At 48.2% G+C, this 13,125-nt stretch overlaps 1 protein-coding gene across 1 annotated transcript in view; it reads left to right on the top strand.

The window, feature by feature from the left end:
- The window catches only part of ndrg2 (NDRG family member 2), a 299,077-nt gene that overhangs the window by 218,230 nt on the left and 67,722 nt on the right, over positions 1-13,125 (top strand). Inside the window, exons 8-9 of the mRNA XM_041180787.1 lie at positions 50-110; positions 8,501-8,587. Coding sequence (XP_041036721.1) covers positions 50-110; positions 8,501-8,587 — 148 coding nt within the window. The remainder of the gene's footprint in view (positions 1-49; positions 111-8,500; positions 8,588-13,125) is intronic.

Below are 13,125 nucleotides of genomic sequence, written 5' to 3'. Positions count from 1 at the left end.
TCTAACTCTCTCACTCACTCCCTCTCTCTCTCTCCCCTTCCTCCTGTAGTTTTCGAAGTATTATTGGAGTGGGAGTTGGAGCAGGAGCCTATATCCTTGCCAAGTTTGCTGTGAGTCAGTGCTCTTTAAAATACAAGGAGGGTCGGAGTGGTGTCGTCAATGTCTTAATTTGTGTGGAATCCACCGTCTCCCCGTGTCCCTCAATCCCACCTTCTCCCCGTGTCCCTCAATCCCACCTTCTCCCCGTGTCTCTCAATCCCACCTTCTCCCCGTATCCCTCAATCCCACCGTCTCCCTGTATCCCTCAATCCCACCGTCTCCCCGTGTCCCTCAATCCCACCGTCTCCCCGTGTCCCTCAATCCCACCGTCTCCCCGTATCCCTCAATCCCACCGTCTCCCCGTCTCCCTCAATCCCACCTTCTCCCCGTGTCCCTCAATCCCACCGTCTCCCCGTGTCCCTCAATCCCACCATCTCCCTGTATCCCTCAATCCCACCGTCTCCCCGTGTCCCTCAATCCCACCGTCTCCCCGTGTCCCTCAATCCCACCGTCTCCCCGTATCCCTCAATCCCACCGTCTCCCCGTCTCCCTCAATCCCACCGTCTCCCTGTATCCCTCAATCCCACCGTCTCCCCGTCTCCCTCAATCCCACCATCTCCCTGTATCCCTCAATCCCACCGTCTCCCTGTATCCCTCAATCCCACCGTCTCCCTGTGCCCCTCAATCCTACCATCTCCCTGTATCCTTCAATCCCACCGTTAACCCGTATCCCTCAATCCCACCAACTCCCCGTATCCCTCAATCCCACCATCTCCCCGTATCCCTCAATCCCACCTTCTCCCTGTATACCCCAATCCCACCCTCTCTCCATATCCCTCAATCCCACCTTCACCCCCATCCCTCAATCCCACCATCTCCCCGTATCCCCCAATCCCACCATCTCCCCATATCCCCCAATTCCACCTTCTCTTCATATCCCCCAATCACACTTTATCCTCGTTTCCCCCAATCCCACCATCTCCCCGTATCCCCCAATCTCACCTTCTCCCCATATCCCCCAATCCCACCGTATCCCTCAATCCCACCGTCTCTCCGTATCCCCCAATCCCACCGTCTCCCATATCCCTCAATCCCACTGTCTCTCCGTATCCCCCAATCCCAGCGTCTCCCCATATCCCCCAATCCCACCATCGCCCCATATCCCCCAATCCCACCGTCTCCCCGTATCCCCCAATCCCACCGTCTCCCGTATCCCTCAATCCCACTGTCTCTCCGTATCCCCCAATCTCACCGTCTCCCATATCCCTCAATCCCACCGTCTCTCCGTATTCCCCAATCCCAGCGTCTCCCGTATCCCCCAATCCCACCGTCTCCCCGTATCCCCCAATCCCACCGTCTCCCCGTATCCCCCAATCCCACCGTCTCCCCGTATCCCCCAATCCCACCGTCTCCCATATCCCCCAATCCCACTGTCTCCCCGTATACCCCAATCCCACCTTCTCCCCATATCCCTCATTCCCACCGTCTCTCCGTATCCCTCAATCCCACCCTCTCTCCGTATCCCCCAATCCCACCGTCTCCCCGTAACTCTCAACCCCACCTTCTCCTTGTATCCCCCCATCCCGACTTACATTTGCTCTCCACAAAAACATCAACTACCCACTGACTCCATTACCCCAGTCTACCAACTGTGGGGGGAGGGGTGCGGGGGGTGGGGGGGGGGGGGGGGGCGGGGGCGGTGGGGTTTGGGTGTGGCTGGTGGGGGGGGCACAAGTCCACAGCTATGCCCACCTGGGTGTGGTTAAGGAGCTCCGTCACCCTGAACCTCTTCGATTTAAGGCAGTGACGAGCCCAATCCCGGTCAGGGGGTCGGGGGCGATGGGCGAGGTCACCGCTGGGTGGCTGAGGGTGGTTGGGTGGGGGAGGGGGCTGGTAGCGGGGTCTGCCCACCTCACTGGAAACCGAGCGGACCCTCCCTTCCCTCCCGCGATCCTGGCCAGCGCCTCGGAATCACAGGCACGGCCGCTCCCAAACTGCGGTACGAAGGGCCCTGCGTTGTTATAGCACCGTGGTACATCCCGAAACACCCAATGGGTGGTAAATGAACTGTGGACATGTACAGTTAGTAATCCAGAGAAGCAAGGCGCCTCGTCAGGGCACAGCAAGATCCCACAGGCGGCGGAACGATAAATTCCCCCCCCCCCCCCACCCCGATCATCTGTCGGCGGGCAGGTCACTTTAAAAAATCTTTTCACGGGATTTGTCACCCCGACCCTAATTACCCCTTGAACGGAACGGATCACTCAGCCATTTTGGAGGGGTGGTGCAGTTAGGAATCAACTGCGTTGCTGTTGGCAGCAGGAGGGGGGGGTGCGTGGCAGTCTGGAGTCACTTATAGGCCAGACCGGGTAAGGACGGAGGGTTTCCCTCCCCTAAAGGGGATTATTGAACCAGATGGGGTTTTTACGACAATTGATGACGGTTGTCACGTGACTGAAACCGGTTTCATAATTCCAGATTTTATGAATTGCATTAAAATTCCACCGGCTACCATTGGGATTTGAACCCGTGTCTCCCACAGAGCATTAGGCCGGGGCCTCTGAATCACGAGTCCACCGATGTCGCCAATTCACCACCGTCTCCCCTATAGATATAAATATTGGGCCCCAGGACACTGCGGACAGACGGAAGACGTGAGTTAAATGTCCGGCCTGAAAGATGGCGGCTCGGACGCTGCAGCGGCCCCCTTGGGACCGGGAGCCGGGAGGGTCGGCTCTGGACTTTGGAGGCCAGTGGCTCGATCTGGAGCAGGGCTCTGGCTCAGAGAACAAGGCCTGCCGGGGTGTCAGTGACCTCAGGCCCTCCACCACTAAATAAGGAATGAGCCCCATTCTGAAACCACACTGTGGAACATAAAGGGGCTGCAAAGTTGCAGCGAGTTTTGGGGATGAGGGCCAAGTCCTAAACGAATGCTACAGGCAAAATGGAGGCCTCAGTGAGGCCGGTTCTTGAACACTCTCTGTCCCAATTAATATATTATACCCTCGATCAGGACTCTCCTTAACCCCCTATGTCCCTGTTAATATTTTACACCCTCGATCAGGACTCTCCTTAACCCCCTCTGTCCCGGTTAATATTTTAAACCCTCCATCAGCACTCTCCTTAACCCCCTCTGTCCCGGTTAATATTTTATACCCTCGATCGGGACCCGCCTTGACCCCCTCTGTCCCGGTTAATATTTTATACCCTTGATCGGGACCCTCCTTAACCCCCTCTGACCCAGTTATTATTTTATACCCTCGATCGGGACCCTCCTTGACCCCCTCTGTCCCAGTTAAAATTTTATACCCTCGATCGGGACCCTCCTTAACCCCCTCTGTCCCAGTTAATATTTTATACCCTCGATCAGGACTCTCCTTAAACACCTCTCTCCCTGTTAATATATTACACCCTCGATCAGGACTCTCCTTAACCCCCTCTGTCCCAGTTAATATTTTATACCCTCGATCAGGACTCTCCTTAACCCCCTCTGTCCCGGTTAAAATATTATAGGCTCGATCAGGAATCTCCTTAACCCCCTCAGTCCCTGTTATTATTTTACACCCTCGATCAGGACTCTCCTTAACCCCCTGTGTCCCAGTTAATATTTTATACCCGCGATCAGGTCTCTCCTTAACCCCCTCTGTCCTGGTTAATATATTATACCCTCGATCAGGACTCTCCTTAACCCCCTCTGTCCCGGTTAATATATTATACCCTCGATCAGGACTCTCCTTAACCCCCTCTGTCCATGTTATTATTTTATACCCTCGATCAGGACCCACCTTAACCCCCTCTGTCCCGGATAATATTTTACACCCTCGATCAGAACTCTCCTTAACCCCCTCTGTCCCGGTTAATATTTTATACCCTCGATCAGGACTCTCCTTAACCCCCTCTGTCCCGGTTAATATATTATACCATCGATCAGGACTCTCCTTAACCCCCTCTGTCCCGGTTAATATATCATACCCTCGAACAGGACTCTCCTTAACCCCCTCTGTCCCTGTTATTATTTTACACCCTCGATCAGGACTCTCCTTAGCCCCCTCTGTCCCGGTTAATATTTTATACCCTCGATCAGGACCCACCTTAACCCCCTCTGTCCCGGTTAATATTTTACACCCTCGATCAGGACTCTCCTTAACCCCCTCTGGCCCGGTTAATATATTATACCCTCGATCAGGACTCTCCTTAACCCCCTCGGTCCCGGTTAATATATTATACCCTCGATCAGGACTCTCCTGAACCCCCTCTGTCCCGGTTATTATTTTATACCCTCGATGAGGACTCTCCTTAACACCCTCTGTCCCGGTTAATATTTTATACCCTCGATCAGGACTCTCCTTAACCCCCTCTGGCCCGGTTAATATATTATACCCTCGATCAGGACTCTCCTTAACCCCCTCGGTCCCGGTTAATATATTATACCCTCGATCAGGACTCTCCTGAACCCCCTCTGTCCCGGTTATTATTTTATACCCTCGATGAGGACTCTCCTTAACACCCTCTGTCCCGGTTAATATTTTATACCCTCGATCAGGACTCTCCTTAACCCCCTCTGTCCCGGTTAATATATTATACCCTCAATCGGGACCCTCCTTAACCCCCTCTGTCCCAGTTAATATTTTATACCCTCGATCGGGACCGTCCTTAACCCCCTCTGTCCCAGTTAATATTTTATACCCTCGATCAGGACTCTCCTTAAATCCCTCTGTCCCAGTTAATATTTTATACCCTCGATCAGGACCCTCCTTAAACCCCATCTGTCCCGGTTAATATTTTATACCCTCAATCGGGACCCTCCTTAACTCCCTCTTTCCCAGTTAATATTTTATACCCTCGATTGGGACCCTCCTTAACCCAATCTGTCCTGGTTAATATTTTATACTCGATCGGGACCTGCTTAACCCGTGAGTCCCAGTTAATATTTTATACCCTCGATCAGGGCCCAAATTAACCCCCTCTGTCCCAGTTAATATTTGACACCCTCGATCAGGACTCTCCTTAACCCCCTCTGTCCCGGTTAATATATTATACCCTTGATCAGGAATCTCCTTTACCCTCTCTGTCCCGGTTAATATATTATACCCTTGATCAGGAATCTCCTTTACCCTCTCTGTCCCGGTTAATATATTATACCCTCGATCAGGACTCTCCTTACCCCCCTCTGTACAGGGTAATATTTTATACCCTCGATCAGGACTCTCCTTAACCCCCTCTGTCCCTGTTATTATTTTACACCCTCGATCAGGACTCTCCTTAAGCCTCTCTGTCCCAGTTAATATTTTATACCCTCGTTCGGGACCCGCCTTAACTCGCTCTGTCCCACTTAGTATTTTATACCCTTGATCGGGACCCTCCTGAACCCCCTCTGACCCAGTTAATATTTTATACCCTCGATCGGGACCCTCAATTACCCCCTCTGTCCCAGTTAATATTTTATACCCTCGATCGGGACCGTCCTTAACCCCCTCTGTCCCAGTTAATATTTTATACCCTCAATCAGGACTCTCCTTAAACCCCTCTGTCCCAGTTAATATTTTATACCCTCGATCGGGACCCTCCTTAACCCCCTCTGTCCCAGTTAATATTTTACACACTCAATTGGGACCCTCCTCAAACCCCTCTGTCCCGGTTAATATTTTATACCCTCAATCGGGACCCTCCTTAACTCACTCTTTCCCAGTTAATATTTTATACCCTCGATTGGGACCCTCCTTAACCCCATCTGTCCTGGTTAATATTTTATACTCGATCAGGACCTGCTTAACCCCGTGAGTCCCAGTTAATATTTTATACCCTTGATCAGGACCCACCTTAACCCCCTCTGTCCCGGTTAATATATTATACCCTCGATCAGGACTCTCCTTACCCCCCTCTGTGCCGGTTATTATTTTATACCCTCGATCAGGACTCTCCTTAACCCACTCTGTCCCTGTTATTATTTTACACCCTCGATCAAGACTCTCCTTAAGCCCCTCTGTCCCGGTTAATATTTTATACCCTCGATCAGGACTCTCCTTAACCCCCTCTGTCCCAGTTAATATTTTATACCCTTCATCGGGACCCTCCTTAACCCCCATCTGTCCCGGTTAATATTTTATACCCTCAATCGGGACCCTCCTTAACTCCCTCTTTCCCGGTTAATATTTTATACCCTCGATTGGGACCCTCCTTAACCCAATCTGTCCTGGTTAATATTTTATACTCGATTGGGACCTGCTTAACCCCGTGAGTCCCAGTTAATATTTTATACCCTCGATCAGGGCCCAAATTAACCCCCTCTGTCCTGGTTAATATTTGACACCCTCGATCAGGACTCTCCTTAACCCCCTCTGTCCCGGTTAATATATTATACCCTTGATCAGGAATCTCCTTTACCCTCTCTGTCCCGGTTAATATATTATACCATCGATCAGGACTCTCCTTACCCCCCTCTGTCCCGGTTATTATTTTATACCCTCGATCAGGATTCTCCTTAACGCCCTCTGTCCCAGTTAATATTTTATACTCGATCGGGACCTGCTTAACCCCGTGAGTCCCAGTTAATATTTTATACCCTCGATCAGGACCCACCTTAACCCCCTCTGTCCCAGTTAATATTTTACACCCTCGATCAGGACTCTCCTTAACCCCCTCTGTCCCGGTTAATATTTTATACCCTCGATCAGGACTCTCCTTAACCCCCTGTTTCCCGGTTAATATATTATACCCTCGATCAGTACTCTCCTTAACCCCCTCTGTCCCTGTTATTATTTTATACCCTCGATCAGGACTCTCCTTAACCCCCTCTGTCCCAGTTAATATTTTATACCCTCGATTGGGACCCGCCTTAACCCGCTCTGTCCCGGTTAATATTTTATACCCTCGATCGGGACCCTCCTTAACCCCCTCTGTCCCAGTTAATATTTTATACCCTCAATCAGGACTGTCCTAAAACCCCTCTGTCCCAGTTAATATTTTATACCCTCGATCGGGACCCGCCTTAACCCCCTCTGTGCCAGTTAATATTTTATACCCTTGATCGGGACCCTCCTTAATCCCCTCTGTCCCAGTTAATATTTTATACCCTTGATCGGGACCCTCCTTAACCCCCTCTGTCCCAGTTAATATTTTATACCCTCGATCAGGACCCTCCTTAAACCCCTCTGTCCCGGTTAATATTTTATACCCTCTATCGGGACCCTCCTTAACTCACTCTTTCCCAGTTAATATTTTATACCCTCGATTGGGACCCTCCTTAACCCCATCTGTCCTGGTTAATATTTTATACTCGAGCGGGACCTGCTTAACCCCGTGAGTCCCAGTTAATATTTTATACCCTCGATCAGGACTCCCCTTAACCTCCTCTGTCCCGGTTAATATTTTATACCCTCAATCGGGACCCTCCTTAACCCCCTCTGTCCCAGTTAATATTTTATACACTCGATCGGGACCCTCCTTAACCCCCTCTGTCCCAGTTAATATTTTATACCCTCGATCAGGATCGTCCTTAACCCCCTTTTTCCAAGTTAATATTTTACACCCTCAATCAGGACCATCCTTAACCCCCTCTCATCCCGGTTAATATTTTAAACACTCGATCGGGACCCTCCTTAACCCCCTCTTTCCCGGTTAATATTTTATATCCTCGTTTGGGACTCTCCTTAACCTCCTCTGTCCTGGTTAATATTTTATACCCTCAATCCGGACCCTCCTTAACTCCCTCTTTCCCAGTTAATATTTTATACCCTCAATCGGGAACCTCCTTAACCCCCTCTGTCCCAGTTAATATTTTGTACCCTCGATCCTGACCTTCCTTAACCCCCTCTGTCCCGGTTAATATTTTATACCCTCGATCGGGACCCTGCTTAACCCCCTCTGTCCCAGTTAATATTTTATACCCTCGATCGGGACCCTCCTTAACCCCCTCTATCCCAGTTAATATTTTATACCCTCGATCGGGACCCTCCTTAACCCCCTCTTTCCCAGTTAATATTTTATACCCTCGATCGGGACCCTCCTTAACCCCCTCTGTCCCATTTAATATTTTATACCCTCGATCGGTACCCTCGTTAACCCCCTCTGTCCCGGTTAATATTTTATACCCTCGATCGGGATCCTCCTTAACCCCCTCTGTCCTGGTTAATATTTTATACCCTCGATCGGGATTCTCCTTAACCCCCTCTGTCCTGGTTAATATTTATACCCTCGATCGGGACCCTCCTTAACCCTTTCTCTCCCGGTTCATGTTTTCTGCCCTCGATCGGGTGCCAGGTTGACCTAGATGGCTGGGTGCGTGTCGGAATTGTTGCTGTGGCCTGAGAGGGTTCGAGGTTTTGACTTTCCACTGAGACTCCCATTGCGCTGGGAGCCGGGGAGCGGGAAGCCCGTTCCGTTCAATGTATCTGGTGGTGTTGGGTCGCGCTGGTGCCCGGGCAGTACTGTCAGTGACCGCCCCGCCGGTTGTTTTCCACAGCGCTACTCTCCTGACATGGTCGAGGGTCTGGTCCTGCTCAACATCGACCCCAACGCCAAAGGGTGGATGGACTGGGCGGCATCCAAGGTAGTGTATCGGTGGCAAGGAGGGAGGGTGGGGGAGGGTGATGGGCGGACAGGATTGATCCGGTGAGACAGATTAATGACCTCATGGGAGCGAGTTACAGGCTGGAATCTAATCGAGGGGTTCGGGTGGTTTATATATAGAATAACAGCTACCCAGGAGTGAGTTACAGACTGGAATCTAATCGAGGGGTTCGGGTGGTTTATATATAGAATAACAGATACCCAGGGGTGAGTTACAGACTGGAATCTAATCGAGGGGTTCGGGAGGTTTATATATAGAACAAAAGATACCCGGGAGTGAGTTACACGCTGGAATCTAATCGAGGGGTTCGGGTGGTTTATATACAGAATAACAGATACCCAGGGGTGAGTTACAGACTGGAATCTAATCGAGGGGTTCGGGTGGTTTATATATAGAATAACAGATACCCGGGAGTGAGTTACAGACTGGAATCTAATCGAGAGGTTTGGGTGGTTTATATATAGAATAACAGATACCCGGGAGTGAGTTACAGGCTGGAATCTAATCGAGGGGTTCGGGTGGTTTATATATAAAATAACAGATACCCAGGGGTGAGTGACAGACTGGAATCTAATCAAGGGGTTCGGGTAGTTTATATATAGAATAACAGATACCCGGGAGTGAGTTACAGACTGGAATCTAATCGAGAGCTTTGGGTGGTTTATATATAGAATAACAGATACCCGGGAGTGAGTTACAGACTGGAATCTAATCGAGGGGTTCGGGTGGTTTATATATAGAATAACAGATACCCGGGAGTGAGTTACAGACTGGAATCTAATCGAGGGGTTCGGGAGGTTTATATATAGAATAACAGATACCCGGGAGTGAGTTACAGACTGGAAACTAATCGAGAGCTTTGGGTGGTTTATATATAGAATAACAGATACCCGGGAGTGAGTTACAGACTGGAATCTAATCGAGGGGTTCGGGTGGTTTATATATAGAATAACAGATACCCGGGAGTGAGTTACAGACTGGAATCTAATCGAGGGGTTCGGGAGGTTTATATATAGAATAACAGATACCCGGGAGTGAGTTACAGACTGGAATCTAATCGAGGGGTTCGGGTGGTTTATATATAGAATAACAGATACCCAGGGGTGAGTTACAGACTGGAATCTAATCGAGGGGTTCGGGTGGTTTATATATAGAATAACAGATACCCGGGAGTGAGTTACAGACTGGAATCTAATCGAGAGGTTTGGGTGGTTTATATATAGAATAACAGATACCCGAGAGTGAGTTACAGACTGGAAACTAATCGAGGGGTTCGGGTGTTTTATATATAGAATAACAAATACCCAGGGGTGAGTGACAGACTGGAATCTAATCAAGGGGTTCGGGTGGTTTATATATAGAATAACAGATACCCGGGAGTGAGTTACAGACTGGAATCTAATCGAGAGCTTTGGGTGGTTTATATATAGAATAACAGATACCCGGGAGTGAGTTACAGACTGGAATCTAATCGAGGGGTTCGGGAGGTTTATATATAGAATAACAGATACCCGGGAGTGAGTTACAGACTGGAATCTAATCGAGGGGTTTGGGTGGTTTATATATAGAATAGCAGATACCCGGGAGTGAGTTACAGACTGGAATCTAATCAAGGGGTTCGGGTGGTTTATATATAGAATAACAGATACCCGGGAGTGAGTTACAGACTGGAATCTAATCGAGGGGTTCGGGGGGTTTATATATAGAATAACAGATACCCGGGAGTGAGTTACAGACTGGAATCTAATCGAGGGGTTCGGGTGGTTTATATATATAATAACAGATACCCAGGGGTGAGTTACAGACTGGAATCTAATCGAGGGGTTCGGGTGGTTTATATATAGAATAACAGATACCCGGGAGTGAGTTACAGACTGGAATCTAATCGAGAGGTTTGGGTGGTTTATATATAGAATAACAGATACCCGAGAGTGAGTTACAGACTGGAAACTAATCGAGGGGTTCGGGAGGTTTACATATAGAATAACAGATACCCGGGACTGAGTTACAGACTGGAATCTAATCGAGGGGTTCGGGAGGTTTATATATAGAATAACAGATACCCGGGAGTGAGTTACAGACTGGAATCTAATCGAGGGGTTCGGGTGGTTTATATATAGAATAACAGATACCCAGGGGTGAGTTACAGACTGGAATCTAATCGAGAGGTTTAGGGTGGTTTATATATAGAATAACAGATACCCGAGAGTGAGTTACAGACTGGAATCTAATCGAGGGGTTCGGGTGGTTTATATATAGAATAACAGATACCCGGGAGTGAGTTACAGGCTGGAATCTAATCGAGGGGTTCGGGTGGTTTATATATAAAATAACAGATACCCAGGGGTGAGTGACAGACTGGAATCTAATCAAGGGGTTCGGGTGGTTTATATATAGAATAACAGATACCCGGGAGTGAGTTACAGACTGGAATCTAATCGAGAGCTTTGGGTGGTTTATATATAGAATAACAGATACCCGGGAGTGAGTTACAGACTGGAATCTAATCGAGGGGTTCGGGAGGTTTATATATAGAATAACAGATACCCGGGAGTGAGTTACAGACTGGAATCTAATCGAGGGGTTTGGGTGGTTTATATATAGAATAACAGATACCCGGGAGTGAGTTACAGACTGGAATCTAATTGAGGGGTTCGGGTGGTTTATATATAGAATAACAGATACCCAGGGGTGAGTTACAGACTGGAATCTAATCGAGGGGTTCGGGTGGTTTATATATAGAATAACAGATACCCGGGAGTGAGTTACAGACTGGAATCTAATCGAGAGGTTTGGGTGGTTTATATATAGAATAACAGATACCCGAGAGTGAGTTACAGACTGGAAACTAATCGAGGGGTTCGGGTGTTTTATATATAGAATAACAGATACCCAGGGGTGAGTGACAGACTGGAATCTAATCAAGGGGTTCGGGTGGTTTATATATACAATAACAGATACCCGGGAGTGAGTTACAGACTGGAATCTAATCGAGAGCTTTGGGTGGTTTATATATAGAATAACAGATACCCGGGAGTGAGTTACAGACTGGAATCTAATCGAGGGGTTCGGGAGGTTTATATATAGAATAACAGATACCCGGGAGTGAGTTACAGACTGGAATCTAATCGAGGGGTTTGGGTGGTTTATATATAGAATAGCAGATACCCGGGAGTGAGTTACAGACTGGAATCTAATCAAGGGGTTCGGGTGGTTTATATATAGAATAACAGATACCCGGGAGTGAGTTACAGACTGGAATCTAATCGAGGGGTTCGGGAGGTTTATATATAGAATAACAGATACCCGGGAGTGAGTTACAGACTGGAATCTAATCGAGGGGTTCGGGTGGTTTATATATAGAATAACAGATACCCAGAGGTGAGTTACAGACTGGAATCTAATCGAGGGGTTCGGGTGGTTTATATATAGAATAACAGATACCCGGGAGTGAGTTACAGACTGGAATCTAATCGAGAGGTTTGGGTGGTTTATATATAGAATAACAGATACCCGAGAGTGAGTTACAGACTGGAAACTAATCGAGGGGTTCGGGAGGTTTACATATAGAATAACAGATACCCGGGACTGAGTTACAGACTGGAATCTAATCGAGGGGTTCGGGAGGTTTATATATAGAATAACAGATACCCGGGAGTGAGTTACAGACTGGAATCTAATCGAGGGGTTCGGGTGGTTTATATATAGAATAACAGATACCCAGGGGTGAGTTACAGACTGGAATCTAATCGAGGGGTTCGGGTGGTTTATATATAGAATAACAGATACCCAGGGGTGAGTTACAGACTGGAATCTAATCGAGGGGTTCGGGTGGTTTACATATAGAATAACAGATGCCCGGGAGTGAGTTACAGACTGCAATCTAATCGAGCGGTTCGGGAGGTTTACATATAGAATAACAGATACCCGGGAGTGAGTTACAGACTGGAATCTAATCAAGGGGTTCGGGTGGTTTATATATAGAATAACAGATATCCGGGAGTGAGTTACAGACTGGAATCTAATCGAGGGGTTCGGGTGGTTTATATATAGAATAACAGATACCCAGGGGTGAGTTACAGACTGGAATCTAATCGAGAGGTTTAGGTGGTTTATATATAGAATAACAGATACCCGAGAGTGAGTTACAGACTGGAATCTAATCGAGGGGTTTGGGTGGTTTATATATAGAATAACAGATACCCGGGAGTGAGTTACAGGCTGGAATCTAATCGAGGGGTTCGGGTGGTTTATATATAAAATAACAGATACCCAGGGGTGAGTGACAGACTGGAATCTAATCAAGGGGTTCGGGTGGTTTATATATAGAATAACAGATACCCGGAAGTGAGTTACAGACTGGAATCTAATCGAGGGCTTTGGGTGGTTTATATATAGAATAACAGATACCCGGGAGTGAGTTACAGACTGGAATCTAATCGAGGGGTTCGGGAGGTTTATATATAGAATAACAGATACCCGGGAGTGAGTTACAGACTGGAATCTAATCGAGGGGT

The sequence above is a fragment of the Carcharodon carcharias genome, assembly GCF_017639515.1.
Source record: "Carcharodon carcharias isolate sCarCar2 chromosome 27 unlocalized genomic scaffold, sCarCar2.pri SUPER_27_unloc_1, whole genome shotgun sequence".
Classification (NCBI taxonomy): domain Eukaryota; kingdom Metazoa; phylum Chordata; class Chondrichthyes; order Lamniformes; family Lamnidae; genus Carcharodon; species Carcharodon carcharias.
This window is presented reverse-complemented; position numbering and strand designations above follow the sequence as displayed.